Source organism: Sceloporus occidentalis, unplaced genomic scaffold (assembly GCF_023333645.1).
Source record: "Sceloporus occidentalis isolate IW3139 unplaced genomic scaffold, rSceOcc1.0.p SCAF_236, whole genome shotgun sequence".
In the NCBI taxonomy this organism is placed as follows: Eukaryota; Metazoa; Chordata; class Lepidosauria; order Squamata; family Phrynosomatidae; genus Sceloporus; species Sceloporus occidentalis.
This window is the reverse complement of record NW_028317216.1, coordinates 930041-956138: the sequence shown is the minus strand read 5'-3', so window position 1 is coordinate 956138 and position 26098 is coordinate 930041. Positions and strand designations below refer to the sequence as shown.

Genomic DNA, 26098 nt, shown 5'->3' with positions numbered 1-26098 from the left:
CTTTTATTTTCAGTAATATTTTTGGGCTTTGTATACACGTTCCTTGGAATCATAGAAAAATAGTATTTTTAAAGTGCTAGGAAATATATGTCACGTGAAAAAAATCCCACAAAACAACATTAATGGGGAACTAATGTTACAAAAGATATCAATATCCTGTGTCTCAAACAGGAATGAAAATATGAATGCAGAAAATCTGAGACCTCTATGGTAGTGTGATATCATGGGGTCTTATTCACTAAATAAAATCGCACAGACAGGGCTGTTACGGCACTCGCAGCCACAGAGGTTAAATCACTAAACAGGGAGTTGGCAAGTGAGTTGGAGTTTTGGTCTCACTGACTTTCTTTACATTATGAAGGATCAACCTTCAGTCATCTCTTTGTTTGAACTATACATGATGCAGGGATGGCCCTTCATAATAAACACTGAATTCAGGGATATGAAAGCACAACTCTCCTGTCAGGTCCCACTTTAGTGAATAAACCCCAAAGTGGGTCACGTAGGTGATTAAATTTGAATAGCATATTCTTGTTGTTTGTGTCTTACTGTGTTCCCCAGGTAGAAAAGAATACAGCATTTGGCGCTGAAGTGACCAGACTATATTCCTGCGTTCCACAGCAATGAAAAATTTAGCAAAGATAATGAATTTGGCAAATGTTCTATTTTCATGGAAGGGAGTTGAGCGCTAAAACTCAGAACTTCTAACCAGTAAAAAGATATCACCAGTCTTCATGCAGAAGTATTTTGTTGGCACCACCATGTGTGACTGGGAGGTTCTCAAACACCTTGGCAATTTGGCATGATTCTTACATAGAACCGTGGCCAACACGAGTGTTCCCCTGAAAATAAAGCGTGGGGTGCAGACAGTTCTCAGACAAAGTGAATATATGCGTTTTCATTTTGTTATTTAAAGAAGTTCCTTAAAAGTAACAACCTACTGACCACAGAAGCAACCCCGACCACACTGCCGGAGCATTCTATAGGTTACAGAACAAGCATCGAAAGATTGGGCAACTTTTTTCAAGGTTTCCGTTACATTCTTTGCAAATTTACAAATTTGTGGTTTGAACCGTACCACTTTAATACAGAAAGTGCAAGAAGGTAAAATAAGTGTCAATGTAAAAAAAAAATATATATATATATGGAACTTTACAATAATTTATTCAGTTGTATCGTACAAACTGTGGTTATTATATACAAATATATATAATTGCTAACAAAATATGGGTCCTGGCGGGATAGCTCGGCTTCTTTCTAATATAAAATGAGGCATAGCTTGTCGTTCTCTTTCGGCTGAGGCTTAGCCCACTGCTTTTTAATGTACTGGACTTCCGCTCGGCCCGAGGCTTTAGCCAGAGCCAGACCCATCAGGCTATCGGTCTTCTCTGGTTCACCAAGAACAGCCATACTGGTAATCCTGGAGAAATGGGGAAAAAACATTCAGATTTACCATTTTAAAAGCGTCAATGTTTTTCAGATTCTTTGTCCTGTATATGTGCTATATATAGGCTAGGTGTCACATATTAAATAATCTAAATATACAGAGTAGATAAGCAAAAAAAAAAAAAACGTATGTTTTTATTTATGCCCACCACAAAATATAAACTATGGGAGCGCACAAAAGAGCATAAAAAGGCATACAAATTCACATTCCCCGGCTGCTGCTAGAATAATAATGTCCAATAAACACACAACACAAAGCAAGAATATGCTGAGCATGCGTGGATTCTTGCTTTGTTTTTTTATAGTATATATATATATATATATATATATATATATATATATATATATATACACACACTATGTCAATGACAGTGAATGTAGCCATCTTTACTACGCAGGAGACAGTCTTTGGTGAACGTTGATTGAAGTTAACAAGTCTAAAACATGCGCAGCTGGCGGATCTACATTTAAGAGAGTTCAACGGATTGTGTTAACCCTTTCATTACGTCTAATGGCATTCAAAAAAGTTTACAGATTACACTATGCGTTCACTGACTTGAATACTCTGAGGCTTCGAAGGGTTTAAGACGTATTCTCAATGTTCACAGTCACATTTCGAGAAGATTTCTCTCTACTTACTGATCGGACAACACGGATTCCTTGGCCACTGGTTGCAAATCGTTCTGCAGCAAATCCCACACGTATATACAACCTGCAGCATCCAACACAAAGAAAACGGAGGGTCTCGTCAGAGACCACTGTACTGCAGCCACCGCCTGCCCGTTGGTGCTCTGATCCCACTGCATGGCCGGGAACTCTGCGTAGGTCGTATGTAACCGTATGCAACCATCTGAACACCCTGCCTTAAAGAATACAACAAAGAATAGCAAATAAACAAGATGGCGATATCAGCCTAAGAAGATATTATTATTCTCATGTCCCAGAGATTAACATATTCACATGCTAGACGGACTTTAAAAACTCATCTGGTGTGTCCAGAATTTTTAGTAGGGAAATGCCGGTTAATTTATTAGACAAGCTGGTTACCTTTCTGGACAGCCTGGCATGAGGTATAAGTGTATCATTCCCTGAAGCCCACTTAGAGGTTTATCAGCTGCATGAGACGTTTGGTACCTTTTTGGGTTTTCAGGATAAAGGGCTGGATGGCTCCATTACGAACACGGCCTAAACATGCGGTTTAAATGTTTCGTTAGTAGGTACGAAATAAGCCAGGATATGTTACCAGAAATGCAGGAACATGAAAAGGAGAGAAATCCATCGCGGTGACATGTGATGGTCTGATCCTGCCGTGCAAAGGCTTATAATGTCTTGGAGGTTCCATTAATCCATATCTTGTGCCATGAGTTACAATTCCCTATGGGAAAATAATCCATACATCCATGGTCATGCGCGTAAATTACTATTCAGCAGTGTTTTTCACTTTTTAGTGGGGGAGGGCCGTGTACCGTTTATAAACGTATTAAATAAATGATGTAATACAAACAGAATCAACTGTTTTGTTTTTGTTTTTTTGGTCAGGACAGGTGAGGCTATCAAATAACTTGGTTGGTATATACAATAGAGCAATAAATAATTGGTCCATTGGCCGTCTGTTGGATGTCAGGGTGCATCAGACAGTTTTGAATGACAAGAAACGCACGTCACTTACAATATCAGTTCCGACGAAGAAATGATTAGAGTCCTGAGGAAGAAACTTAACATTCAGGGTCTGAGGAGGTCCAAGTGACAGGACATCTTTGGGGAAAAAGCTAGGTGGGAAAAAATACGACGACGTTGAGTGGTTAAGAGCAAGTATAATGCCCACTGTTTTTTCCAAGAAATATTATTCAAGTATCTGTATATATATATATATATATATATATATATATATATATATATATTCAATTAACTGACTGTCCACGAAGCCATTACACCTTTTATTTTTTATAAAAACATTAAAACAAAAGGTTTTTTTCCCCTTCATCTGGATCAATGTAACACTATTGGGCTATCTTGGAAAGGTTGAATACAAAAGTCTTTTTTTAGCTTCACTACATACTATATAGTAACGTCTAAGTAACGGGTCCACCTTAACAAAAAAGAAAAAGCGTGACAGGATCAAAGAAGATATCAACAAACGTTGAGCGTACGCAGGAAAGAGACATCTGCACTCACCTGCCATCGAGAAATATAGAGGAACTATAAACTAACTTCACTTTGCCTCCAGGAATCAGACCTGAAAAAGGTCAATATTTCACACAATTCAGTTCATTGTCCACGGAAAAAAACATAGGAGATAAAATAACACCAATAAAAACACTATGCAAAAAATAGAAGTCTTGTTCCCCAAAATGGCACTTTTTTTAAAGGCGGTTGAGTTAATTTTTGCATGGACATTTTGTATGCGTTGGATAGTTATTGGAGTTAGACAATGAGATGTCTTTCTTTGTTATGTCCTTCCCTGGCCGTCTCCACTAAAACCAGGTAGCGTTAGTATGTAACCCCCCTGCACGTGGCCAGTAGAAAGTCAATGAGGGGGCTGCCAATCACATGTACGCTAGCAAAAAGCACGGGACTGAAGACAGGAAAACATGCGTCCATATTGACTGAAATATGTATCATGTATATATTCACGCATTTATCAGTCATAAAGTTAATACAGGTAAACTTAAGGCATGACCAAATTACACTATTTTTAAAGAAATTATGATAGGATCTACACATGCAGAAAAAGCTCAAATCTCCCATGTATGTCCAATAACACCATCCGAAATAAAACAGATAGAACAATATAACTAAACTACAACTAAACTACTAAAATACATAGAATTAGAGTGCCATAAAAACAGCAGAAGTGCTTATGATGGATGAGAACACACGGGATACACACACACGGGATACACACACACGGGATACACACACACGGGATACACACACACGGGATACACACGTACCTAAATCATTCTGTGACCCGGCCATATCGTCTTTTCTTAACTCCACCACCACCTGAAGAGAGGAAGAAACAATAAGATAAAGACACGTTAAAGGCGATTGAAATCACAGGTGGAGATGTTGTGACATTTGTTGTGCTGCGATGGATTTTATTTATACATGGGAACCCTCGATTTCCTTCTTGGTCAACTGCGGCCCTAGCAGTGTTAGTAAATCCAAGAAACATTACTACTTACATGATTTGAAACGGACCATGGCAACCGTAATAATTAAATCCTCTATATCCTGAAGCACTGGGACAACAGCATCATGTAAGACATCTAAATAGACATGGCCCAAGCTGGCGAGGAGGACAAAGACCCGCATCTATCAGGCCTAGAGCCATGTATGAACATTGGCTTTGTCGTGTGAGCTGTGATTGGTCACTGGGCTGTCACATGACTGCGGATTTGCTCCCATCCCAAAGGACTGCATTGGTTCTATGTCCGTTGATCACACAGCGGTTATGTTTGAACATAACAGGTTAAAGCACGTTTACATAAATCATCATGTAACAAAATGATCCAAAAGACTCAAAAATGTTTATTTTGTACGCTCACCCATAATATAAGATGTCCAGATTCATCTAACGATGCTATTTGGAATGACAATCCCGATACCTCTGTGGAAATAAATAAAGAAGAATAAAATAGTTTTTAAGCTTCATCAATGCAGCCGATTGCAAACGCGCCGTCGCGGCTGGATGTTCCGGTCTGTACCTTCCTGGGAAGAGAGCGAGGCTATCCCAGCTCCTTTATTCACCGCACTCAGTACTGGATCCATTGCTTTTACCGGGCTTGAGTGGTTAACATTTGTGTAGACTCCATCTGCAATAATTAAGGGGTTAGATGATCTTTATTTTATTATCCTTGCGTCTCATTCACAAACGGAATAATCAAAAGTGAAGTGCTTTTTGAGGTTAATCCCTGGTCTGTGTGGTTGAAAAACAGGAAACACGAAAACAGGAGATCAGAGACAAAAGCGGATTTTTTTGGTGACCATGAAACCTAGTTCTGCATGAAAAAAACAAAACCCCCAAAAAAAACCAAAACCTGATTTTGTGTTACATTTGAAAAGTGGTCTTATATCCATAGACGTTAATATTCATTTGGCCAATTTCTTTCTTTCTATGATAAGCTTACCCTTCATTGGCACGAGCAGGTACTGATAGGCTGTTGCCTATCAGCATAGAAAAGCATAGAAACAACGAAAAAGCTTCTTCATTTTTGGTTGACCTTCAGAGTAAATAATCAAATGCCAGATCTGCTGACGTTTATTCACAGCCTCAACATCAAAATTTAAAAGCAAAATACACTCCAATTTAGCTAACCCAAAATGAACTGTAAGTGGGCATTTGTAAGTATGACGAAACATTTTACCTTCTGCAAGAAGATCTAGCCCTGAATAATGTATATTAAAACCTGTGGGACTCAAGAAATCTCCCCACAACAACTATGCTTTATACAGGGCCAGCTTAGCTCTTCTTGCACGTTAAGCACGCAGGGGATCAACTGCACAACAAGGGAGGTTAAGTATTTAATCTCATTCAAAAAACTCATGCCTCAGCTACAAGTGGTTTTTTTAAATAAAACTAAAAAATAAAAAAAAATTAAACTATTATTAATTTATGCTTTATTTGTGCAATTTTCTTAACTTAGAAAAAGTACCTTATTTTTTTTCTATGACTAATCTAGAGTATAGTTTTAAACACAATTGAAATTAATTTAAGGAACAGGTATGTGAAATTAGGAGAAGGTCAGCAGGTTACTAACCGGTAGAAAACGTGGCCGATCTGAAAGTCCAGCTGGTGTCCCCCAGCTTCATTGTCCGATGCATGCGGCCGTCTTCTCGCAGGTCCCAGATCGTTACCGAACCATCCGCGGTCCCGGCAAACACAAGAGCCGCCTTCCCAGGGCTGAAACAGCAACATTTCACCTACGGGATACAGACACAGAACTCATGGTTGTTTTTGTAGGATCATGTCGAGCGTTGCAGCATGTATTCAATATTCGGCAAGAAGGTCTTCTGTATTATATGCTTTGCCTATACATTCAACTTTGTAGGAACGATCACAAACATCCAGAGGATTACTGATTTCAGAGAATAATCATACCTCAGACTCACAGACCAGAACCTTCTGAGGAGCCGTGGGTTCCCATATGTTCCACACACAAATAATGAACTTGTTGACGGGGCCATCGCTGTTACAGGAGCCGTGTGCTGAGAGTAATAGGTGTCGCTGAGCTTCAGAGAACTGTAATCTGTGGACTGTGCGACCTGTTAACAACGGTTAGATTTCAGATTCTGGCGGCTGTCGCAAAGGGACACGGAAACGGTTGGCGAAGGAAATAGGGAGACGGCGAAAGAGTGAACGAGGGTAAGCGACAACAAATTCTCTTTTCCGGATGGAAAAAGCCCCCTGAATTTCATCTGAAAATCCGAACGAGCAAGAAACTTAACTTTGTCCAAATCATTTTGGTTCATTTGCACAAGTCAATGTGTAACGATTAACCCTTTAAATATACTTTTGAAAGCTGCTGACTTTAATAGTTTTATTGTGTACTGTTTAGACTGAATCATTTTTACTCGTGATGTATACTTTACCTTGAAGAAATGGCAAGTCGGTATTTAACTGGAAGCAGCCGTCGCTGATTGACATACAAGGTTCTTTGGACTGGAGCTTAAATTCTGATCGTCTTTCGGCACGTTCTTCTTCAAGCAGAACTGCGATGACCTAAAACAGTTAAAATTAGTTAAAGTCATTGGAATGAATATTATAACGTGCACGTATCGTGTAGTTTGGATCCTTTGATCAAAATAGGCTCACATTTCATGGCAAAATATACGGATCTAGCATAATATATGGTAACATATGGTAATTAAACTTATTTAGAGTAACTTTCCTGGTGGATAACTGGTAAATACGTAAATTGTTTCTTATGCTTTTTGGGATGAAACAACAGGCTCATTACTAACTAAATGCAGAGTCTCGATAAACCCAGAAGAAGACGTTTACCTGGCAAGAGGAGCGAAGAAAGCTTGTTAATCTTTGAGAGCTGAGCTGTTCTACTGGCTCCTTACCGTCTGCTGCTTCATTTCTAGACCCTATGAAAAAAGGCGAAAAATTACGGCAAAACGGTGAATATCTAAGTAACAATCTACACAACATTTTATTTATTGCACATTTTAGGAAACAATTACACTTGTGACAGCATTTGATAGGTACAAAAGTTTACAGTCTCATGAGTATGAATGCTTGAGTTTAAAAAGTAATAGGGGGTCAACACCTTAGCTGAAATTTAAAGACGTTTTACTCTGCTTCTGCTGGGAGGCTATATCACTAACCTATTACCCATAGATAAGTGGAACAGCCTCCAAGCAGAAGTGGTAGAGGTTAATAGAGTAAAGGAATTTAAACATACATGGGATAGGGATATGGCTCCTGAATAATTGATGAATCTAATGGCCTGTTTGAGCAGGGAAAAAACACGCAGATTATTAACTGTCATTAAATTCTATGTTTCTGTATCCAGATTTCTGTACGTGTTGTATATTTCTTATGTTCATGTTTTACATTCTATAAACTTGCTGTTCTATGTTATATTCTGAAGTGCTGATACACTAAATACTCCAGAAGCAGCTGAAATTTACTTAAAGCTTTAAAGCAGTGCATATATTACATACATTTATCACTAATAAAGTTATTGTAGGACAGGAACAGCTCTAAAATACCGACCTCCGCAGACCACAGCGCTCTCTCCCGGGTGCTGGGTCCACTTTTCCATGATTTCTATTTCTTCAGTTTGAATTTCTCTGTCAACACAGTCTTCGTTGCACTGCACATAAGCCTGTAAAAGAACGAGGAGGGTATATGCATTTGTACATCAGTGGGATTTAAAATACTGTTCTATAGAAATCTGTGTCTTATTGGTTGTCTATATTCTATGTGTAGAGGTAAAAACAATGGTACATCCCTCAAGATTGTAAGCTTGCGAGCCGGGCTCTCTCCTAATCTATCGGTTAGTCTAAGTCTGTCAATCCTCTTCTTGCCAGACCCCTTGAATATCTGTATTGTATTAAGCGCTGTGTAAACTGTTGGCGCTATATAAATAAAAAAGATAATAGTAATAATAATAATAATAATGTGACTCCCGTCACATTCTTTCACTCTCTAAGATCAACTGTGGAGATCGGACTGGGTTCTTTTCAGATCGAAACATTGAAATGGGGTCTTATCTGGACTCAAGCTATTTACAAGATTACTTGTGGTTTCCCCAACAGCCTATATATATTTTTAGCATCTGTCGGGGCGATGTTAGTCTCTTTTAGTCTGTTTTAGTTATGAGCACAGAAGTGTCAGATATTACCCAAACCCAATAAAAAAAATATGTTTTTCAACTGAAAAGACGCTGATTGGTAGACTCTAGATTTCAATTTGACTGTCAATCCGATTCAAAGTGAGTACTTTGAAACATGATAAAACATGATTGTTTACCAGCAAGGCTATCCAGTAAACGTGCAGTGGGATGGAGGAGTCTCTGCATCATATTGTGTGTGGGAAGGATCGGTGCTGACCCATAGTGAAGGAGCTGCTGGATGACGTTGTGTGCAGGGTGTAGATTGGTGCAGTATGTGTTTGGTAGGGGCTGCAAAGTAGTGTTGTGTGTATGGGAGGGGGTTGCCAGATAGTGTTGTGGGACAAAGAATAAAAAAAAGATATGTTTTGCTTGGGCTCATGTTTTACATTCTCCTGTACAGGTGTTTATGAGTCACTGCAAAATTATGTGCTACGCTGACTCATCAGATCTCTAAATTAGTATTAATATACATATACCTGCTTTGTATTGGTTTTACCAAAATTTCGAATGTACATGTCGTACTCCTTCACAGGAGCGAGGTCAAGCAAAGAAACGGTGGAGGAGAAATCCAAGTCAACCAGGCGTAGAATATCTGTGCTGCGTTTTCTTTAGTATCAAGGAAAAATAAAAATGATTATGTTATTTATGGTGACGTTAAGGTAAGGAAAGTTTGATCACAAAAGGCCATCCAATAATGGGTCTCCAGCTCTTAATCCACTACAAACATTCACCAAGCAAACACACAGACCACAGTAATCATAAAGCGTAAACAAGAGGTATAGAACCATAATGGTTGCAGCCTCTGTTTAACCATGTTAGAACTACAGGATTTATAGCTATAACTTATATACAAGCACCAGACATCTAGGAATAACCACACATGTTAAATAGATTGAAAGAGACCATAAAGTAGTGAACTGACTCCTTATTATAAGTAACCGAGAATTTAAATCAAATTAAATAAAAGAGTCAACATAGGAACCTACACAGACCAAAAAACTAAAGAAAAATACTAACTCTACATGTGGAAGTAATAGGTTAACATACCTAAAACATGTGTGAGTTTGACATGACGGTTAGCATGCTTAAAAGAGGTGGGTGAAAATCTGCTAATATTCTACAATTGGAAGAAAACGTCTCCCTATGTCTTTATCCCTTTTTATTGTTATAACTGGACATAGACTAAATGTATATCTTTATACCTTAAGAAAATTATTATATTTCATATTATATAAAAAAAAAAAAGAATTTTGCAATAAGAAGCATATGTACTTACTTTAGTTTAGAAGCTATTTGGCTGTTAACTTGCTTTTGCTTTGCAGACCCAAAGTCTATAAAAATGCCCCGGTGACCCCCTTTGTTTGGAACACTTGGTGGTTCTACAAAAAAACAAAATTGAATCAGAAAGCAGATCGTTAATAAAGGCAATGCCATGGTTTGAAGTCTATGCTGGTTTCTGACATTCTTAGAATCCGCGACAACTAAAACATTTTGTGGTCCACCCATGTGGACCGAATCTGATGGGTATTTTAGTCCTCAAAGGCTGGAATACCAAGGAATGCTAACTCCTAAACTAAAGCATGAAGTGCATAATTTTAACACAAGGAAATCCAGATGGTTCTTATGGGTCATCAAGTTCTACTTTTAATATGAAAGGAGTACAAAAAAAGAGCAAACAAACAAACTTCCGCATTAAAATCATTACCAACAATAAAACGTTGATCATCGCGTACAGAAGGTCCATCTAATGATCTACTACTACTAACCTTTTTGGTGAAGTTCTTGTTCATTGAGTTTTATTTTCTGTGTTGAATTAAATGAGGCAATCGTTTCATTTTCCAAAGTCATAGCCTTTTGAATGGCTTCTATTTCTGGATTCTTCAAACGGGGAATATTTTCTTGAATTTTTACAGGTTCCTTTTCCTCGTGGTCACATTCATCTTCAAAATCATCCTCATAATCCTAAAAGAAATCAAAATAATACAATAACAATAATAAGAAATGGACGACGCAGCATCAGGAAGATACGACTACAGCTGTCTTTCAGAAAGTTTCTGTTCAAACCACTCAGTTGAATGTAACATAATTTCTAACATTGTTCCATTTCCACAAATATTTAATCATGTCTCATTCATATATATATTTTTTTTCTCAAATAATGAATAGCGGTTATGAAACGCAACTGCAGCCACCAAGCCCTCCAGAGCCTTTAAACATCCATAAAACATTCAAAAAGCGGAAATGAGCTTAATGAATTACATCCTTCTACTATCTTTTTTAAACAGTTTTCGACATGAAAACAATAGTTCTTCTAACTGAAAGCATTTATTACAACAGATCACAGAGTCAGGAGTGTAACTGCCTGCGCTCCTTACAAACCTCAAAGTCCTCTTCATAATTTGTGGAGTCATCGTAGGCTGCATCAGAGGCTTCCTCTTTGTCTGTCCCCTTAAATATTAAAACAGAAATATTTGAGAAAACACTCAGTTACATTTCGTTAAATCTAGTTGAAGATGCTTTAATCAATCGGTAACTTAACTGTAAGGGAAATTTGCACGTAGGAACCTAGTTATAAGCACTTACTGTGTTAAAGACCCAACAAGGAGAGCAACCGCTTGGCACATCCCAGAAACGTTTGCAAATCTATTCATATACTCTATTGAAATTCTGCATCTATTTTCCGCCCGAGAAACCTTTATAAACCACTCCTGCATCTGCTATGTTTAGTCTTTCACATATTAGGGTAACTAATGACCATAAACTAGGCTGGGATGCTTTCTCTACGGTCTTTACCTACACATGTCACAAAAAATAAAGTTGAACCTAAACATAGTCGCATCATCAGAGGAACGTGCTGTTCAAATACAGGTAAAGGTGGAAACATGAACTAAACGGTATGCCTGGGGAGCGATTGCCTAAGTAAAGACAAATTGGAGATATTTCCTAAGGGACTTATCGTTACGGGGTGAATTGGCCCCATTGCACCTGCGCATTTTGGCTTTGCTGAAGGAACTGTCCCCTTGGGTGTTAAATATACACAAAAAGCTATAAGAATAGGCTTTCGTATTCATAAAGAGTACTTGGGCACCGAGTAAAAGGGTACCGATGAGGACACTCCGCAGTGTGTTGCCCTTTATAAACTCATAGCCGCCATGTTGGGGGTTTTTTTTTGTTACCAATTATTTGTATGTTTTATTGATGAATTACGAGCTGTGATACTTGAGCATCTTTTGAGAAGATACAGTGATTTTTCTTAATCAATTTCGAGTATAAAAACATGATTACCGATGGTCATCGGAAGCCTTTTTTAATGCTAATGCCCCTATGAGCTAAAAGCAACGAATCGAAAAGAGTCTTTAGTTTCAAAACCTGGTGTGAAACTGGGCTTGTAGAAATCTCAGTTTTAACGCCTTTCAAAGAAAAAAAAAATGTAATCGCGTTGTTTGCATCTGGCTCAATGTCTCACACATCACAGAGGGCCCGGTCGATATTTTCTTTCAGTATAAGATGATGAAAGGTTTTTTGGCAGTAAGATCCAGGTCTTGGATTAACCTCTAAGACATGGATCAAGTCGAAAGGGTTCTACAAAATAGAACGGCTTTCAACATTTTGTGGAAGATGTATATATTTCTACATAAACCGTTTAACTCAATATATATTTGCATCAAACACATAATTAGCTGTAAACACCCCAAAAAAGTGGTTTTTAACACTAAAGCATTAGTGGAAGTCTATTAATAAGTATTTTGATGACTGGAACCAACGAAAGGATAGTTAAGTCTCCTGGCACGTTAGATGTAATCTGTCCTCTTTGTAACAGGTCCAAATAAGCAGGGGATGGAAACTTTGGTTTACAGCTGCAAGCCCTTGATGGAAGTTATGTGAAATTATTTGAGAAATCAAATGTTTTATTTTTAGAAATAAAAAATGACCAAAGAAGGGCCCAATCTCACGAAGAATAAAAATGGTTAAGAACTCCTGAAGCGATCTGCAGGTATCTGCAAGCCTCCGACGGTTAGCTAGGGTCAGTATTCATGACTCCATTATCAGACACTTTTTAGGAAGCATAGAAACGCTCCTCTAGAGTTTGGCAAAAACACATCTGGATGTTCCTTAAGAATTCTGGAACATTCTTTTTAGAGATGAGTTCAAAGAGGCACTTCTTGGGCGACATGGCCCCATCTATGTCTGTTGAAAAGGACATACTGAGTTCCATATTTGAAAAAACTCATACCAACAGACAAGCATGGCGGTGTCAGGGATGCTTTGATACATCAGGACACGGACAGCTGTCAATGTTTGATGGGGACTATGAATCCATAAGCCCCACTGAGATGTTGTGGCAAGACTTGGAACAAGCTGTTCGTGCTTGAAAACCCACAAATGTCACCAAGTTCTGCATTGAGAAGTGGGTCAAAGTGCTGATCAATAACTACAGGAAGCATTTGCTACTCCAACAATTGCTACCAACGGTGGCATAACCAGATTTTGAGCCAAAGAGTGCGATTTCTTTCTATTTACCCAAACACATACCCCGAACTGAATGATAAATTGTAATGTGGCCCTAAACTGGTTGGCTATAAAATATTCAGTCTATAAATCACAGTATAAGGGTCACTTTATTGTCCCATGCAGCCTCACTGCACATTAATGCACTGTGGCAAGCAGGAGATGTGTTGGGCTTAATGATAAGCATAGGAGCTGGGGACAGGAATAACGTGGATGCCTTAAAGTACATATAATGGCCGGAGTGTCTCTTCAATCACCATTCCACTGACAAAAACGAGCAATCGTGCATATCTGTACTTAAAGCGACGTCTTTAAGCAAAATACATTAACCTCTGTACGTTCCATCCTTCCCAGCTTGAAGGCTCGGCTGGTGCTGCCAAAAAGAAAACTAGCTATACATACCTTGTGGTCACTTTTTCTTCTTTCACTTTGTTGTTCGGTTGTGTGTTTCTTTTCTGTGCGCCCCTTTGCGCTGTCTCCATCACGTAAAGCTTGTTCTCGAGGGCTCCTCTCCTTCAGTTTCTGTAAGGTTCGGGCATTTTCTAACGGTTCATGGATGGCCGTACTCTCCAGACTCTCCTTCTCTCGTCTGCTTCTGTGCCTTTTCTCTCTCTCATCCTGTTTCCTCTCGCGCCTTCTTCTCTCTCTGTCTGGATCGTTTAAATCCTCCCTGTGTTTTCTATGTCGTGAGTCTCTGTCCTCATAATCTTCACTCTTTAATAAATAACGTAGATGTTTAGTTAGGGCCTTTAGTTGTATCCCAATTTTTTCTTTAATTCATGTCGGAGCTTTAACTGTAAAGTTGGGCAGACTTTTCTATCTTAACACTGGACCAGACACCTCTTTCAACCCTCATAAGGTCTGTGACAAAACATACCTCTCGGACTTTCCTTTCCTTTTCTCGTCGGTCCCTGTGTCTGCTTTCTCTGTCTTCGCTCGTGTGATTGTTTTTTTCTGAAATATAATCATTAAAAAAAATATGTTTCACCTTTTACACTCATTAAATAGCAATGCTTAAAAACAAAAAATTAAGAAAATATTAAGTTTTTCATTAAGTTGATAAAGTTGACAAAACAACAGTGTCCCTTAAATCTGTTTAGCACCACCATAGGGAAACTAAATAAATAAATAAATAAATCGCATCAATAATCGTCTGTATATGTGTATTTATATATAATCAACTTGCGAGTATAGCTTCTATAAAAATTAACAAAAATTCCAATACATATATAACATAACGTTTTGAAACCATGTATGTCCGTGGGCAATTAATTTGCTTTTAATTTAATTAATTGATTGATTACCGCTGGATCATCTTTTGCACAGTACTATATTGGTTTTGTAGACCTCGGCTGCCAACTCCAACATACCATGACTCTCTCTAGTCTCCCTTTGTTTCCGTTCCTTCCCCTCCGTCAGTTCACCTTCTTTGTAATCTTTAGAAACTCTTGATATTTTACCGAGATCTTCTCCGCTGTATTTCCCCTCCCTTGTTTTGTCTTTCTCTCTCACTCTTTGTCTGTCAGACTCATACTTTTCCTTGTCTGCCTCCCGATCTCGCTCCCTGTCTCTTGGCTTTTCCTTTTCAGTGTGATGGTCTCGACCCCCTTCCCTGTCTCTATCGTAGTGTCTGTCTCTTTCAGAATATTTATGGTGCCCTTTTACTTCTTTCCTTTCCTTCTCTCCATGTTTGCGTCTTCGCTCTATAAGTTCATCTTTGTCTTCAGCTCGGTGATGCCTCCTTTCTCTATGTTTTCTTTCGTCATGCTGTCTTTCAGAGTCTACTACCTGAGAAATGAATCAATTAAAAAAATAAAAATAAAAGTTAAGAGTTCACATTTCTCAAACAAAGGAAAGGTGGTAAAATAATGCATGTTATATATTGCATATTAGAAAAGTTAAAATGAAACTAGAGAGATCAGTTATTCTTCAGTGACTTCAACATAACTCCTATAACACCACACAATACAATATATTATTATATTATTTGTATAAAAAGTAGAAACGCTTAACAGAAAATGTTATTTCATTTTGTTCCAATAAACTCCCTTTATTTGCAGACCTGGGGGCCGCCATTGCTGTCAGTCATGTGATATTTTGCGCGACTTTCCTGCTCAAACACCGCATTGAGCTGAATGCATACAAATGGATAATATCCAGCTGCCAGAAAACATTATATTCTGGAAAAAATGTAAAAAATGTACAGCACAATACTTTTTAAAACTCATTTAATCTATTAGAAGTAATAAAAAAAATGGCAGAAGTCCTCTTTAAACAAAAGGTATGTAACCTTTCTTACTATTTCACATGATTAAGAACATGGCCTTCGGTTCTGGTTGTCTTTTTCTCTAAGACAGGAGGTGCCTCTCCCAAATGGGGAAAAAGCGAAGAATACTCCATAATGGGGTTACATGTTTTGTAGAGGTATATTTATTAAATCAGAGGTATAAGGCAAAATCCTTAAGTTTAGGGATAAGAAATTTCAATAAACGATAACCCATTTGAAGTTGTCACCCAGGTAAAGTTAACGGCTCTACAACCTCAAGAATACCTTTCATCAAAACTGTTTTTATTTTACTTTGAGAGTATATCTCCTGATTGTCAGAGAGAACAGTAATAATGGAAGATACATTGTTGCGTTACCTTTAAGTGTTTCTGTAACTCCTCTGTTTTCCATGTGTCTTCCTTGGACTTGACCTTGAAAAACAAAGAGAAGGAAAGGGGAAAATGTTAGGTATGCCTCTTTTATTGCACGGTACAGACATGGGATAATACTATTATATTATTAATGATTATTATTACGGATAATAATAATAATATGCAAATTAGATTTAGGAGGGATGAATTGTTATTAGAAGTCACATCCGGCTATGTATCCCCATTATATATTGTTTCAATTTACCGTATTGGATCGAATATAGGCCGCACTTTTTTCCCCACTTTAAGTCTTTAAAGTGAGGGTGCGGCCTATATTCGGGGTCTAGCGCCGGGCAGGCAGCGGGGTTAGGATACAGATCCCCCGCAGTGGTGCAGGGGACCTGAATCCTACTCCCCGATACACTTAGACAGCCTCCCCTGCCAGCACTTTCCACGGGGGGGGGGCGCCGGCACGGGAGGTTGTCTAAGCCCATCATGCGCTCGGTCACCGGCTGCGGAGGTTGTTTACCCGCAGCCGGTGACCGTCCGCACGATGCGTTTTACCTCTGCCCCCAAGACTTACCAGAGCAGACTCCCGGGTGTCTTGCGGGGCCGGCGGGGGACATCTACGCAATACGCGTATACAACTTCCGGTGCCGACACATCCGCTGAGTGCCGGCACCGGAAGTTGTATATGCGTATTGCGTAGATGTCCCGCGCCGACCCCGCAAGACACCCGGGAGTCTGCTCTGGTAAGTCGGGGGGGGGGCAGAGTGGCAGCATATCTCGGGCAGGGAGGAGGACAGTGGCAGCATATCTCGGGGGGGGGACAGTGGCAGCATATCTCGGGGGGGGGGACAGTGGCAGCATATCTCGGGGGGGACCGTGGCAGCATATCTCGGGGGGGGGACAGTGGCAGCATATCTCGGGGGGGGGACAGTGGCAGCATATCTCGGGGGAGGAGGACAGTGGCAGCATATCTCGGGGGGGGACAGTGGCAGCATATCTCGGGGGGGACAGTGGCAGCATATCTCGGGGGGGGGACAGTGGCAGCATATCTCGGGGGAGGAGGACAGTGGCAGCATATCTCGGGGGGGGAGGAGGAGGACAGTGGCAGCATATCTCGGGGGGGGGGGGAGGACAGTGGCAGCATGTTTTTTTGGTGCTTTTTTAAAGAAAAAACTTTTTCTTTATAAAAGCACCAAACTTTTAGGGTGCGGCCTATATACGGGGGCGGCCTATATCCGAGCCAATATAGTAGGTATTACCTTGCACAAACATAATATGTATAAGGGTATTACGTCAAAGAGATTACCCGGTGGCGCATTAAGGGATTCGCTACAGATTACCCAGCGGCAGATGGCGAGCGGTCGAGACTCGTACTTGCCTATCAGCGTTTATAACAGAAGTTGTTTACTGTCATTTAAGTCTAAAGACAAAACAGGCCAAGTGCCTGAGAGCCGACGCAGCTCACTGAGTAACCAAAGCAAAGTCCGTTTTACTAGACTAATGAGTTCAAGTGTTGGTCTCCACAAATTAACACTGAAAAATTGTGTTTATTTATTATTATTATTATTATATGATTTTAAATTAGTCTGGATTTAGAAAACATCTCTTGCAGTGGATTGGGACAGACCAAGAACACCACATTTCTGAAGGCTCAGGTTTCTCTGGCACTGCGGCCACACGGAACTCGGGATGATGGGCGCTCGAGTATCGAGTAATATCAGAGCATTGAGTCCCTGTGAAGACAGAAGGGTTTATTCACTAAAGAGAGAGTTGTGGTTCTTAAGTCATTTGCTTTACTATTCACTGTGAAGAGCCACAACTAGCAAATGTCTCCAACAAGGAGGGCCTATTCTGTCCCGGCATAACATATAATTCTATGGGTGGGGGAACATTGACGGCATTTCACTGATTTAACTATACATTATACAGGGCCAGTCAAGTACTTCCAGCGGAAGAAGATCAAGGACGTGAGAGGTGTTTGTTCAGAGTGGGGAGAATGTTCTAAATTAGCACAGAGATAGCTACTGCTGATCCACGAAATAAAACACACCGGGGAACTTTCTAAGTAAGCCGACCCCCCTGGGACTCTTTAAGTATTAAGTAACTGCGTTCCTGTACGGGCTATCACGCTGTATCAACTCCAAGCGGTCCCGCAACCATCGGTCCACCCGACAAATCCTTTACGTAGAGCCAGGCGCAGAGGACATCCGATGCTCCCACGAGCACCACCAACGAAGTAAAAATATATATCAGGAGAGGAACAAATGTAAATGCTCAACACGCTTCACACCTCAAATGGTGCTTAACCACAAGCCTACGATTAACCTCCATTCAAGGCACGAAACGTGTTAAGCCGCTCCTGATGTTGTCACTTGCTGCACTTTCAAAGAACTGTGCCAAAGTGCGAGGTCTCTATATTTTCGCTTCTTTAAATGTTAACCCTTTAACAGTCCAACATGCAGGTCCTAAGTAGCGACTCATCAAGTGTCTTAACTAACTCCAGTTCCCATGGTAACCTTGATTATTTAAAGAAACACTTAATTTAATAACATTCATTCAAAGAGGGATATCAACAATAACATACTAGTAGCTAAAGCACCGATTAGGAATGCTAGATGTCATCAGATGAATGTAGAATATGACCGAGTCAGCTCCAGACTGTGCGACTGAGATTTTTCCCCCTCACCCTGAGATTTGAGTAAAACCCTGAGACTCAAATGTCAGACCCTGAGAGTTCCCAGGTATGGGAATAAGTACCTAACCAGGACCGGGAGGGAAACCAGCCCCGGGAGGGAAACCAGCCCCGGCATCCATGGTGTCTTGTATGATGTCATCGTCTGGCACATGCTGTCCAAATCATCAGCAAATACCATACACTTAATTTTGTTCAAGGTACCAAAATCAGAATATTTGTTAAAATTGTACAATGGGTGGACAGGACATAACAAGTAGTATGCAACATAACAACTGAATTATATGTGCTAATGTGGATCAAGGTATCAGCCGCTTGCAGGTACCTAGCTGGGAGGTCCCACAATTATGGGAACCAAAATCCACAGTGGGCTACATACACATTATATATATATATATATATATAATATAAAATCGTTTATTGCTATAGCAACCTGTAACAAACTATCTCCGAAACAATTAGTATAGTAAAGTAGGTTAAAAAAAAAAAAAAGACTTCAGTCCATCAAGTTCAACTTTTCACACATACCTACCTCTAAAATTCATCCAAAAGAAGGCAAAAAAACCCCTACTTGAGGCAATTACTAAATGTGCCAGAACAGGGAAAAAAGCTTCTTGATTCCAGATTACTCCCTGGATCAACTTGCTAATACATCTGTCCTTTTAACAGTTGTAGCCCTTTATGCTATGCTTAACCAGAAAAGCATCCAGAGATTTCTTAAGCACATCCTCAGACAGAGAATTCCATGTTCCTATAGTTCTTACGGTGAAGAACCCTTTCCTATGCTGATCCCGAAATCTCCATTCCTCAAGTCTCAACTGATGACCCCGTGTCTTTTGCAGAGAGCTCTTGGTGAATAGATCACTAGAGAGCTGTTTATGCTGACCTTGTATGTATTTGTCCAAATTATTTATAGATTTATAACAATTACCCCACTTGTATAACATTATGTTGTGTGTTAACCTATAGCTAATTATATATATATATAGTAATTCTAAATGCACAAAAGTTAAGCACTGGGAGCACAACGCTAACTTTAATCGTTTTTAGTCTTTAACATCACTTTATTATCTAGAAATATTTAGTCTTAAAGGACATCTATTCTATGCTCTGTAATTTATTTACGGATATTAACGTGGATTCTATTTAGGGAAACGATATAAAAAGAATCTTAAATAGGCGCTACCATACGAATCGCGTGTACCTCCTCCGTACACGTACAGGACCAGAATATGCGTATTGACTAATTGGGAGTCAATTAGATGTTTTATTGTATTAACACCCTTTAGCTACAACACAGCCAGATGATTCAGCAGATACCAGCGAGAACCCGTCCGCCGTGCATCCCATAATATAACCACGTGTGCCGGAGCACCGAAAGGAAATTAAGGGAACAAAGTTATGCATAAAATGAAGTGGCGGCAAAAAAAATTGAATTGTGGTATTATCACCATAGAAACCGACACAATAACGCTGCTGACCTGACCATTCCATTGGTTGATTTGTTGTTTGTTGATCACTTTTAAAAATGTCTGGTTCTCGAGAAAAAAAAAAACTTCTATAGCCATCATCCCATAGAAATAACAAGAAAGAGTATGGAGCCTCCGGTGTTTTAGTTGCTAAAATAAGATGTTACCATGGAAACGGCAAAAGGAGTGATTACACTCCTCCTAACTGTACGTGTGTATATATATATATATATATATATATTCTTTGACATGTAAGCATAAAGGACAACATGTTATTGCTTTATAAATCGGTGACAACACGAGTTATACACTAGCGCTTCAGACATACACCCCCTCCTGCATATATCTATCCTCCATATTAAGTCCGTTACATGCTAGATCACAGGTATTACCCTGCCGTGCTGCATGGCCATCTCCGGTCCCGTCTTCCCTGCGTCGTATTTTCGGTTACCATGGGCGATCTCGGCAGCAACTCACAAACTAGGTAGCCGCCATGACAGTCCGCGTCACAGCCAACGCGCAGGCGCAGTATCCGCGTCACCAGGGCGACGGCTGAGCCGGGTCCATAGCAACCGCGGCCTGCAATGTAACTAAGATGCCTGCCACTTACATGCAAGTTTTAATGTCAGTATTTATTATAGTAATAAATGTATTATATGAATACATAATATGAATGATTATATTTATAATGTATTATTTATATTTGATTAAGAACTATATTATAGAAAGTGTATTATTAAGCTGTAAAGGCTTCTGTAAGTTATCATTGTTATTACGTTTTTTTTATAAACGGTGCAGTTACAATGGGGAGGAATAAAAACATTAATTTAACATATACAAAATGAATAAACACACGCATACCTACCAAACTGCTGCTTTTTAGGGGAGATTCACATTTTTCAATACTGTTCCTTAAAAATGGGGATGCCTGGTCACCCTAGCCAATATTCAGACTATTTGGATGCTGTCATCACATACTGGAAACCTTTAAAATACATTACCCACAGTCCTCCCTGTTTGGGGAGGGGTAGCGTGGCTTAATCAGGGGCAGGACTAGCTGTGTGCGTGGGCGGTGGTAGCCCCAGATACCTTACATCTATATGTACAAACATGGTCCATGACGATGGAGATATATAAGCTGTTAATTTGCAGGGTTATATAAGCTCCCTTCTCCTTCTGTACCGCTGTGTTTAAATGTGTGTTATGATGTAATTTCTAAATTGTCATTTATTTTAACTGCCCCTTATTGGGTCGGGCGATACTGCCTAAATGCAATGTGGAAGCATTAGCATAACGCTGTACCGCTCAGCCGGTAATCAGATGCCACATTTTTTCGGGTCCGCTGGTTGAGGCACTTTTTCCCTGTAAATGTCTCCTGAATACCTGTAAGTACTAAAATTAACACTTATTTTATATAGGAGCGCCATAAAATCCAATTCTTCCAATTCTACTGCAGACTTTCAGAGCACCGCAGACCCAAAAATAAATAAATAGTATAAAAAAATTGATTAAAGCAAATTACCAAATACCCCGTATCCTTCACAGCTGCGGATTCATCTAAAAAAAGGTTTATAAAGACAGTGGTTTGTCTTACTCTGTGTTATGTTTTTCTATACCTCCCAACAGTCCTGTTTTTTTTTTTCTCATATCCCCTGTGTGAAAAAATCCAAACCTCACTTGCTGCTTCTGCACCCCACCTGGTATTAAAGGGACAGCCCCCCCCCTTTCAAATCCAGTTACAATTAAATGTAAATGAAAAACATAATCCTCCTTTTTAAATGTTTTCCGTGTACAAAGATCAATAGTTCACTAAATCACAACTCTTGCTAAAGCCCCGGCCCTGAATGTGCCTGTTTTATACACAACATCGGAGTAGAGATTAAGGCTAAATGCTTACGATGAGTCCTGTTAACTCTGTTTGGCGATTGCAAGCTGCTGGTCTAATGCGCAACGGCGAGAGGTTGTGATGTAATTAGGTGATACATTGTAGTAAATTGCTACTGGTTTGCACGGCCGTCGGGGTGATAGAATTGACGCCTGTAATGGATAGTTAAAGGTATACATATAGGAGGGATGTGGCCCCCAAAATGCATCACTTGAGTTTGAATGATACTGGGGTCAGCTAATTATGGAAAAATAAAAAACCTTTAGAAATGAAGAATTATAGGATCTGGTATCATATGAATGAAATTAGATTTGGGGCCACATTAAGTGTATTACTTTAAATTCACTTGTATTTGGGTCATTCCTGCCTCCATAAATCACAATATACTTTCCGTTCATGATGTCATGGAAGCAGAAGCTCTCTTGTGAGGTCATCGTTATGCAGACAATGGCAGCTGTAGTTTTACAAACAATAACAAAAAAAATGTAGGCGTTTCACGAATTTATTCTGATTTTATGATGTTATTTGGAAACACTCTTGATACACTGGGCCAGGGCTTAGTCCATCCTTCAGGCCATCCAGTCTGGAGTCACAAAGGAAAAGCCAGAAAGACTCTGGATGCTCGATGACGAGGAAGAGCGAGAAGAAGATGAAGAGGACGTCTCCTCTGTGCTCAACAAAACTGATGGAATCTCCTGAAGTGTCTTCAAGCTTAGATTAGCTGTTGATGTTGGCCGGTACGGGGGAGCTGAACGGCGGCTCTCTAAATCCTCCCACTTAATGTCCTGAAAGAATGGATGCCGCCTAATACACCCCGTGATCCAGAGGCGATGCTGAGGATCTTTCATCAAAAGATGCTTCAGGATGTCCGCAGCTTCTTCGGAGAGGTCCTTGACGTACCGAGGGCTTGCATTTACAATGGAACCCAACGCTGCCTTCTTGCAGTTACTGTGATAGAACGGTAACCTTCCGTTAAGCATGCAGAAAAGAATCACCCCGAAGGACCACCAGTCCACGGCAACACCATATGCTTGCTTTAGATGTATTTCGGGGGCCATGTACATGAATGTTCCGCAGTGTTCCTTTGTCTCTGCTGCTCCAAAAATGCCTTCTGCGACAATACCGAAATCGCAGATCTTGGCATGGCCCTCTCCGTCAAGCAAGATGTTGTCCGGCTTCAGGTCTCGATGTATAACTCCGCGAGCGTGGAGGAACTGAATACCACAGATTATTTCAGCTGAATAAAATGCAGCTGTGGTCTCGGTGAGTCGGCCCACCCTCTTCATATATGACTGGAGGCTCCCACCAGCCATATACTCCATCATGAGTAACACGCAGGTCTCTGTTTGGAAGCCTGCATATCCATGGCAAAGGAACGGGCTGTCCCGAGCCATCTCCAGGATTCTCCTCTCCTTCAGTAGGTACAGGGGCTTTATGGCTTTCTTGCGGATGATTTTGACCGCTACCATAGAATCTCTTCTAGGTACAGAAGCCAACATGACTTTTCCAAATGCCCCTTGTCCCAGCACTGAATGAAAAATGAAGCTGGAGGGCGTCATGGGGAGAAGGCTCCGATATCTTTTCGCAGTAACACCACTTTCCACCACACTCCTGCGTCTTTTCATGGGAACCTTTCCCCTTCTTCTCTCCTCCAGATGTTCCTCAACTCCTTCTTTCTCCTGCTGCCCCAGAGTCTGGATGTTTTTGTTGTTGGATCTACACCGCTTTTTCTTCCGTTCGGAGAAACCTGTGCTGGTTCTTGAGCGTCTTGTCTGCTTTGCCCTCAGACACAGGCTGCTCTCCTCCCTCTCATTAGGAGTACGTTTGGTCCTCTTCCTCGCTCTCCCTCTTTCTTCCTCAGTACTGCTACTCTCTTTCTTCCTTTTCAGAACAGGGTCTCTGCTGGCCGAGTGCTCCTTGTTCTGGTGTTCAGTCTTTTTAGCGGTGTCGGTGAAAGCTGTTTTCACTCTTTTGAAAAACTTCCTCACTTTTCTGGGGCAGAATCTCCTTCCAATCCACCTCAGTCCATGGAGTAGACAACAGTGCCCCATAGCTCTCCTTTTAAAAGGTTCCCCTTTTAAATCTACTCAATCTCTGATGTCGTTGGTAACAACACTTCAAGTCCACTACGAATAGCTGCTTACAAGTGCCGAGCGCCCAACTACACTGAGTAAACTGATGAGTGCACTCTGGTATTATTGTTTTGTTGATGTCACAGGCATGTATGATGTCATAATTCACTGAGGGCACAATGATGGTTCCTTGCTTCTGCTTTACTGCTTTATTGGATGTAAATACTCTGGTGGATTTCTTTTAATTTATTGATGGGCACTTTTGTATCTATCATATAAAATGACCAGGGTGTTAATGTTTGGAGAATTGAAATGCTGCATATAAATGTTTCCCGTCCTGCATGAAAAACCCATAAATCCTTTTGCCTTTAGATTATTTTATCGATTTGCCTCTTTTCTTGCAGTCCCAATTTTCAGACCTAACTTCTTTTAATCTCCTGTTCGTCGTGGCGTTAAAAATTCTGTACTAGTATTACAGTAAAATGTTATTTTTGGGTTTCCTTGATATGCCCGGGGCAGCTGCATATTCAATAATAAATAATCAGCGCATAGAACCACATGAGATAAAACCCACTTTTCTTTAATGCCAAGCAGCCCTATTCTATATCCAGCCCGTGACGTATTCTGGCCGAGGCTGACAGTCCAGAGACGCATTTTACTCTTTATATTTTGGTGCTAATAAATACTATTTAACAACATGGAAATGGTTTAATATCAAACTTTGAAATAATCGAGTCTTTGGCAGGTACACGAACACACAAAAAGAGGAGTATTGGTTAAACATGATTGATTCTTTATTGGGTAAAACACCCTCTGTCATTCAGTTAACTGCAAAACTGTACAAAGTGGTGCAAGACTGAAGATAGGTGTGTTTTTATGTCGTATTGCCCCAGTAAATGTCCTTTAACTGCAGTCCAGGGGGTAATATAGGAAAATCAAAACATGATTGGGGAGGAAAAAAAGTGGGCTCCTAGGTCCAAAACAAAATTGTAAACTGCTTGGGGTAAGACATTAATAGTTACCAATTCAGATAAAATGAGAAACCACAAGGATTAAGACTCCGTGGGCTCCTGGCAGTTAGTTTTTGAAAGCAAAGAGAATTCCACAGAGATGGCCGATTCTCCAAGTCCAGCTCAGAGACCATAACATGTTCTGTCTCCAGGCTGAGGAGACATCATAGGGATTCCCAGTCTGCAGGAGACGGGAACCGGAATGTTACTTACAAAGGTATACAGCAGGGGCGTCCAATATGCGGCCCGCGGGACCTCGAGGTGCGGCCCGCCTGAGATCGGCAGCCAGGATCACAAGAGCCCTGCTGCTTACTTGTGGGAGGGTCCATTCTCTGCTCCAGTCCTGCCTCCTCTGTGGGGAGAACGAGGGAGGCCGCGCCCCCTGCTGAAGTCTGTGATCGGCATTGAGAGAGCTTTAGTGCAGGTAAGGGGGTGGGGGAGTGTGTTTGAATGAGTATGCCTGATTGAGGGAATGAATCTGTGAATGAATGAATTTGTGTGTGTGATAGCATGGATGTGTAAGTGCTGGAACCTAGACATGATGGGACTGTGATTGCTGTTAACAATCCCACTCCTATCATGCCAAGTCAGCCAGTATATGCTGAAACCTGGCTAGCTGCCCCCTTGTGTATTGATGCTGCCAGCAGTATGGGGTCTGCACTTACAGCCACCCTGTACCAGCATGTACTGGCTGACTTGGGATGATAGGAGTGTGATTGCTGTTAGCAGATTGCTGTTAGCAATCACAGTCCCATCATGCCTAGGTTCCAGCATTTACTGGTTGGCTGGGTATAAAAAGAGTGTGTTTGCTGTTAGCAATCAGACTCCTATCATGCCAAGTCATATTGTTGATTTTTTTTTGTCCAATTGTGGTGTGTTACTTTTAATAAAAGCGTGGTTACACACTAAAATTGGACAAAAAATACAACGCCCAGCCAACCAGTACATGCTGGAATCTGGGTATGCCTGAGATTGCTGTTAACAATCATAATATATAATTTTTTGTACAATTTTGGTGTG

At 40.4% G+C, this 26098-nt stretch overlaps 1 protein-coding gene across 1 annotated transcript; it reads right to left on the bottom strand.

Annotated features, from left to right (window-relative positions):
- Positions 1-1257: 1257 nt before the first annotated feature.
- On the bottom strand, positions 1258-22430 carry LOC149276504 (cytoplasmic dynein 2 intermediate chain 1-like). The gene is made up of 22 exons (XM_089503568.1): positions 22332-22430; positions 15948-16001; positions 14675-15092; positions 14182-14258; positions 13707-14018; positions 11175-11243; positions 10562-10757; positions 10072-10174; positions 9272-9401; positions 8174-8285; positions 7454-7542; positions 7042-7171; positions 6551-6714; positions 6210-6372; positions 5157-5264; positions 4998-5059; positions 4401-4452; positions 3622-3682; positions 3116-3215; positions 2690-2821; positions 2086-2309; positions 1258-1420 (listed from the first exon to the last, which is right to left on the bottom strand). The coding sequence occupies exons 1-22, from the start codon at positions 22428-22430 to the stop codon at positions 1258-1260; spliced, it is 3018 nt and encodes a 1005-aa protein (XP_089359694.1).
- Between the last annotated feature and the right edge of the window lie 3668 nt (positions 22431-26098).